The following is a 7,068-nucleotide window of genomic DNA, read 5'->3' on the forward strand; positions in this document are numbered from 1 at the left end:
TCCAACACATGCACTGTAACTAACTATTTTAATAAGATTTGAATGAATTAAATTATCGAAATAATTATAATAAATTTTGATACTATGGTGAGACTCAAAATCCATAAATCAATACATTTTTCAGTGGATACTCTTATAGAAAAAAAAAAATTTGTGTACCAGTAACTGCATGATTTGAATTCAACACTCTTTCAATGTAAATTCAACACCCACGACGCCACTCAATACCCTAAGTTAACCGCACAGAATTTATTGGAGGGCAATTTGAGATATTCGCAAATCACAGATACACGACAAGTATATGAAGAGATATCATCTTTCAGATACATACTATACAATATACTGTAGATGTCGCCATTCACTCCACGTAATATCAAGTAAATATGTGAGCAAACTGTTAGTTTAGAGTCACAGACTCACAGTTAACCTGCAAATGTCTAATGCCGATGGCCTTCGGGTTTGCACCGGTTTGGTTAACTTCTACCCAGTCACACAATGATTTCCCTGAAACCAGAATCGAAATTACACGAAACCACAATATCGCTCGAAACAAAATTGTTGCTCCTATAAACGAAGCATTCTACAAATTTTTAAAAATAACTATTTCTTTTTTCCAAACAAAGAACCGTTGTTGATTAATTTGCTTGTGCTGAACAAATCTTGATCTCTTGTTTTTCTTCCTCCATACAAAACTTAGATTCGGTCACTCTTTTCTCTTCATTATCGACCCTTGTCTCAATCACATTAGTCTGCTTGTCCCTGTGAGTAGCATCATAATTGCAAGAAGCTAAGTGATCCAAAGCCATTACTACATCCGATATCACCGGTCTCATACCAGGCTGATCTTGAACACACATTGCAGCTATCGCAAGCGCTTGGTATAATCCTCTCACCGGATAATCTCCCTCCATCAATGGATCAACCATATTCTTGAAGTTCTTCCTATCTTTAAACAAGGGACGCGCCTGTAAAAACATGTCATAACGTGTGAATTACGATAACTTGAAAAAAGGAGAAAAGTTAGAAATTTTATCATTACCCATCCAACTAGGGTCTGGTCTTTACGCGCTTTTGTTTTGTAAATCGCTTTCATTCCAGTGATAAGCTCCAAGAGGACAACTCCGAAACTGAAGATATCTGATTTGAATGTGAGTTGACCCGTCATTGCGTATTCAGGAGCACAGTATCCGTATGTTCCCATAACCCTTGTGGAAACATGTGTTGCATCCCCGCTTGGTCCGACTTTAGCTAACCCAAAGTCAGAGAGTTTCGGGTGATAGTCTTCACCGAGCAAGATATTTGAACATTTAAGATCACGGTAGATCACAGGAGGCTTCATTGTATCGTGAAGATACTCCAAACCTCTCGCTGCACCAGCCGCTATTTTCATCCGGTTGTTCCAAGAAAGTGGGGTTTTACCATTAGGAAGATCTAAGGACCAAATAGAGAATACCAAAAAAAAAAAAGTCAGAAAAGTCATACGTATTCATTTAAAAGAGAAGCAATACCAAGATAATGATTAATATGTACAGAGAGAAAGATAAAAGAGAAACTGTATAATAAAAAAATACCATGGAGATGATCTTCAAGAGATCCTAGAGGCATGTACTCGTAGACCAATAGCCTCTGAACACCTTGTGCGCAAAACCCTATAAGCTTTACAAGATTGGGATGGTCAGCGAGACTTAGTGTCATCACTTCCACCACGAACTCTCTAATTCCTTGAGCACCATTTCGATCAAGTTGCTTGATTGCAACAACCTGCTGTACCAAACAACCATTTCACAGACTGAATCGATTGGATCAAGAAACGTATACATGTATGCATATATTACCTGATTGATTCTCTCGATGAGACCCTTGTATACTTTTCCAAAACCTCCTTCACCTAGTAAACAATCAGACCTGAAGTTTCCTGTAGAAACAGAGAGCTCTTCAAAGGTAAAAGTCATTGCTCTCTTCCCTGAAACTTCATCTTCCACATTTGAATCCTTTGCGTCCAAAGAAAACTGATCCTCCTCAGAAGGTACCTCCTTGTTCACATCATCTCCACATGGACTGCCCTCTAAACAACAATTCACAAACAAGATCACGTCTCCGTCTCCCATGATTAACACAACACCAAAACATCTCTAACAAACGATTCATCAAGATAAGTAAAAGCTAAACAGATTCTAAAACGGCTTTTAAACAACACATAAAAAATTCACAAAACGAGATATATTATCTTTCTCCTATGAATAAGAACACAAAACCTAATCATCTCTCTAACAAACGACTCAAGAGGACGAGTAAACGCGCACATTACGTAACGCTAAATCGACTCGAAAACGGCTTTTGATGCAATGTAGCCTAAATCGAGACCCTATCCTCTAAACAGCTTTGGAATCTATCAATCGATACCCAAGTTAGGTTGCGTTTGTGAATCGCGATCTGCGCTCTTACGAACGCAGTTTGCGTCGATTTCGAGTTTATTATGTTTGGCGAAATCATTGTTCTTCTTCTTCGTCTCGGAACGTTTGCTGGATTTCCCCGTGCGGCCGAAGCATCCCATGGCTAAATCTACGAAGGTGGAAGAGATTGTAATCTTTGCTTATGGGGGAAGGAAGGAAGGGAGGGGAAGGGTTACGGGAAGGAAGGAAGGAGAGAGAGAGAGAGAGAAAAGGGCAAAAGTGAGGGAGAGAGAAACTTTGGTTTTTGAACTTTTATAAATAAATGATGTGTTGGTCGTCTACGGGGAGGCACACGAAAGGTTACAATATACCGCAAGGATTATTTATTAATAGTAACTATTAATAAGGTCTGTCTAGTTAATATTATGACTTTGGTTTAGTTAGTAAGAGCAGGCTTATCAGTCAGATATTCAAAAGAAGGTTCTCACAAAAAGAAATTATTATTTTAATAAGCATTAATTAAACATTTGATTTTATATTTATATTAGATAATTAAAATAGCGAAATGCTGACACGTGGAATAAAAGTTTTATTGGAGTTCTGAAAGTTCATCAAGTGTGTGAACTCATTCTCATTTTTTATTTTACTTTCTGTTTCTTTTCTTTACTTTTAATTATTAGATATTAAAAACGCTTCTTTGGAGGTACTTTAAGTAGCGGTGAGCATATCGATTTAATTTTGGGTTCTGTTTGAGTTCGGTTTGGTTTGGTTAATTTAGATTTTGTAAAACTTAACCCAATTAAAACCAAAATAGCTTTGGTTTGGTTTTTTTTTGGATTTAGTTTAGTTTGGTTATGAAAAATGTTGGTAACGAAGATTTATAAGCATTCTAAAATTGTTTAACTAATAGAGTATTTGCATATATTTTAGTCTTTATTAATCCTAGAAGAACTTATGTTAGATAATCTTACGTTTAAACAGCTAAAATTGGAGAATCTACGATAAATGAGAGAAACTGCGACGATTTTAGATGCTTATAGTTTTTAAGTTTTGTTTTTAGTACAATTTTTAGGTATTACATATTATGCTTAGAATTAGAGTGTATATATAATACTATTATTTTCTTTATAACTTACAAAAATATAGAAGTTAAGAGAAAAAGGAAAATGGAGTTCTAACTAAATAATTTCACAATATATATTATTTATTAATAGATAAAAACATATTGGGTTTATAGGTTTGGTTCGGTTTAAAACCAAACAAAACCCAAACCATTCGGGTTGAGTAACCAATTAGGTTATGTAAAGAACATGGTTTGGTTTGATTCAGTTTAACTTCGGTTGGATTATCAGTTTGTTTCGGTTCGGTTTGGTTTTTTTTCCCACCCCTAATTTTAAGATCTGACTATGTGGGGTCAACATTTCTGTTTTGCTACGTACCCGTAGTTTTATGAGTTGACTTAGCACTTTCATTTCTTGTAGAATTTGGTTTTTGATATTTTTTTATTTACATAATCAACATAAGAAAAGAGAAAGGGACAATCTCCGTTTTAGGATCGATTCAAATAGCTTTTGTCAAGAAGTTGGCTAGTCTCTATGTGGTTCTGCTCCACAATTAAAGATGTAGAAATATGTCTTGTTCCATGGCCTATGCCATTGTTTCTAACTCATAGTGGACAGAAGACATCCCTTGTGTTGATGGTATGGTAATGTATATTAGTATGATCTTAGAAAGAAAGTTTTTTTTTTTTTTGCAAATACTTAGAAAGAAAGTTATACATGTTGTTATTGTTAGGAAGTAAAAGTTTCGAAGGAGACATTGTGATGGATGGTTTTTTCTTCGAGTCACAGTCTTTCGTTTATTTTATTCTCAATTGCGGCAAATGTCATTGTGACTTTCGTACTTGTTCCTCAGTAGTTCGGTATCACATCTGAGTCAAGCGCACATCCTGGTGCCGATTGTGGGTCTCTTGATCTCTTTTGGTAGTGTTGCTAGACTGGTGTTTTTCTGTGCAGGTCGTTAGAGGCTCTTTAAGTTCGCGTGTGGTGTCGATTTCAAGCCCGACCTTGGCGATGGTGGCGAGTTTGGTCTCTCAGGTCACGGCACAGTGGTTAGTTTTCTTAATCCACTTTCTCCATTAGTTGTCTTGCTTTTCAATGCAGGTGAAGACTATAAGTTTAGACAAGTTCATCGGGAACCAGTTACTCTAGAGGCGACATGGGAAGTCTCGGCATCCGAGGCAACGAGGTGAATCTCACCTTCCTGTAGTTTTCGTCGATGGCTGAAAACGGCAACCAGTACTCAATGATCTAGGATTCGGACTAGCGGAACGTACCGGGGTGATGGGTCAAACGGAGCTAGTTTAGAAAACTTTTAAATTGGATAATTTTGTTCGAGTCGGCTTGTAATCGGATCCTTATTCCCGTTATCTGGTGATTTTATAATATATATAACTAAAAAGTGGTTTTTGTCTCTTTGTCTTTTTAGTGAGACCATGAATCATCTTTGGTGGTGAAGCTCCATCTCTCTGTTTCCATTGCAATTTTACAGTTTTGACAAGTCTCACCGTCTATATCTGCTCTTCGATCTATCCAGCTATATCTACTCTTGTTCTCCGTCTGCTTTGACCGAGAGTAGGATCTTCTGTAAATAGACCTTCTTCGCTCACCCTTACTTGAGAGATCTAATTGATTCTTGGGAAATTGCCACAAATACCACATTCAAAGTACCACTTTTCATGTTTACACTAACCATTTTTACTCTCACGTTTAATGAAGGGTAAAAGATACTTATACCCCCCTAGAGTTAACTAATCTAGACTTAAGGTTTAGAGTTGAGGGATGAAGTATGGTTTTTGGAATGTGAAATTTAGGATTCTAATAAATATATAAATAAATATAAAAATTTTGAAAAATAGTTTCAAACATAATTTTCGATTTTCAAAAGAAATTTTGAAAAAAATATTTTGAAAAGAAATTCAGAAAAAAATTATAAAAAAAATTCGAATTTGAAAAAGTATAATTCGAAAACATAAAAAAATTATTATTTTTATTTATTTTTTGTCTTATTTATTTATTTATTTTTATTTAAATAATGATTTATTTTATATATATAGAACAATTGTATAAAGAGTCTTTTGCCACTTAATGAATAATGTGTTTTTGAAAATGTCCCTTTAGTGGTGGTAAAGATGAAAAATTAGTATCATGAAAGTGGTAAACATGAAATTTCTCTTGATCTTTTCTATCGGCTTTTCATGTCAGTTCCGGTGAATGCTTCTCCTTACCGACAAGGTATGTGTTTATGCCAGCATGCTTGTTGTATGTCAGTTGATACTCAAATAAGATTTCTTTCCTTTCATCCATGTCTTTTCGTATTTCTGATTTGAAACTCTTGTAGCTCTTAAAGATCATTTCATATGCCTCAATATGACTTCTCTCTGAGCTTGCATGTTCCCGATCTTCTATTAACGGCTCACATTTACCTTTTATCTTGAAGGAAATCGTTGGAGGATCTTTCTATCTAGCTCCACCTCTTAAGTAAACCCACATACTTTTATATCTCTGATTTGAATTTAAATCGAGTTTTTTACTCTCAATTCTGAACAATTGTTTAACCGTGTCTTCTTACTTACTCATTCTTCCTCCTGTCACTCTTCACATATACTCCACCTGAACCGAGTATTCAACCCGGTTCCTCTCTACTCCAAGTAACTATTTCCTTTTCTAAGTAAGTCTCCGTATTGGTATACTATTTACCTCACCCTTTTGTAACATTGTTGCGCACCCTTAGTTTCATATGTTTGTGAGGTTGTGAGGGTAAATTTGGAGTCACATAAGCTATTCATGCTCCTCAGTGGAGATTTAAGAGTTCACAAAAGAGCTCTGAAATTTCTGACCAGTTACAGTTTTAGTTAGGAAATTCGATGGGTTAACTATACTGTGTATCTTTCGTAGGCTGATATCAAAATAAGTTTTTAAAAATAAAATGTCTACAGTTTGTATACAATACATTTTAAAATTTTATTTAATTATATTATAGAAGAATTTGCTTAGAACAATCTATATTTACATGTTTTGCTTAAAAATATACTTTAACATTTATCATTTTAGTATTTTGGAGTATTTTGTAAGTAAATATATCTTTCTCTTGAAATAATATAACCATACTATTTTAGTAGATTGTATACAAAGTAGCATCTATCGTATTATTTTAATAACTTTTATTGATATAAATATTTTTTTGATGTTATGGTATTATGTTTTTTTTTATTTTTATTATTAAATTAATATTTTAAATACTATATTACCTTTGATTTTACAAAATAATTTTCTTTTTCGTGTTGCATTTCAAAAAAAAAACTTTAGCATCTATAATTTTATCTTTTGTAGAATTCCGAATACTATTATTTTTAATTTGAAATATTTATTTTCAAAATTTATATTGGTCAAGAGAAATTTGAAAAATTACACATATATTTTTGAGTTTGGAAGATTATATTACTTTTCATTTTTTTTTTGTTACTACACTAATTAATTGTTTTATAAAAATATTTTTATTTTTGGTAAGTTTTTTTTTCTATTTATCTCAAAAGATATTTTTATAATTAAAAAAACATTAAATTTATACTTAAATTATTTTTTCATTAATATCTTTAATGAATTATTAAGATTTC

General features: G+C 33.6%; 1 protein-coding gene across 3 annotated transcripts; it reads right to left on the reverse strand.

Annotated features, from left to right (window-relative positions):
• Positions 1-499: 499 nt before the first annotated feature.
• On the reverse strand, positions 500-3,886 carry LOC106437432 (probable serine/threonine-protein kinase PBL6). Of its 3 annotated transcripts, none has more exons than XM_048752752.1 (5): positions 2,404-3,886; positions 1,836-2,095; positions 1,572-1,761; positions 1,040-1,431; positions 500-965 (listed from the first exon to the last, which is right to left on the reverse strand). In XM_048752752.1, the coding sequence occupies exons 1-5, from the start codon at positions 2,552-2,554 to the stop codon at positions 636-638; spliced, it is 1,323 nt and encodes a 440-aa protein (XP_048608709.1). In that variant the 5' UTR covers positions 2,555-3,886; the 3' UTR covers positions 500-635. The 3 variants fall into 3 exon arrangements, with proteins under 3 accessions (XP_048608709.1, XP_013733779.1, XP_013733780.1); XM_013878325.3 differs by having other exon boundaries at positions 1,572-1,764; positions 1,836-2,065; positions 2,404-3,885; XM_013878326.3 differs by having other exon boundaries at positions 1,836-2,065; positions 2,404-3,884.
• Between the last annotated feature and the right edge of the window lie 3,182 nt (positions 3,887-7,068).

The sequence above is a fragment of the Brassica napus genome, chromosome C3 (genome assembly GCF_020379485.1).
Source record: "Brassica napus cultivar Da-Ae chromosome C3, Da-Ae, whole genome shotgun sequence".
NCBI lineage: Eukaryota > Viridiplantae > Streptophyta > Magnoliopsida > Brassicales > Brassicaceae > Brassica > Brassica napus.

Excerpts from the sequence above, each read along its gene's own strand:
- LOC106437432 (XM_048752752.1), bottom strand. The coding sequence starts at position 2,554 with ATGGGATGCTTCGGCCGCACGGGGAAATCCAGCAAACGTTCCGAGACG. Across the intron at positions 1,762-1,835 it reads TCATCGAGAGAATCAATCAG|GTTGTTGCAATCAAGCAACT; the intron begins GTAATATATGCA and ends TTGGTACAGCAG. Across the intron at positions 1,432-1,571 it reads TCTTGAAGATCATCTCCATG|ATCTTCCTAATGGTAAAACC; the intron begins GTATTTTTTTAT and ends TTTGGTCCTTAG.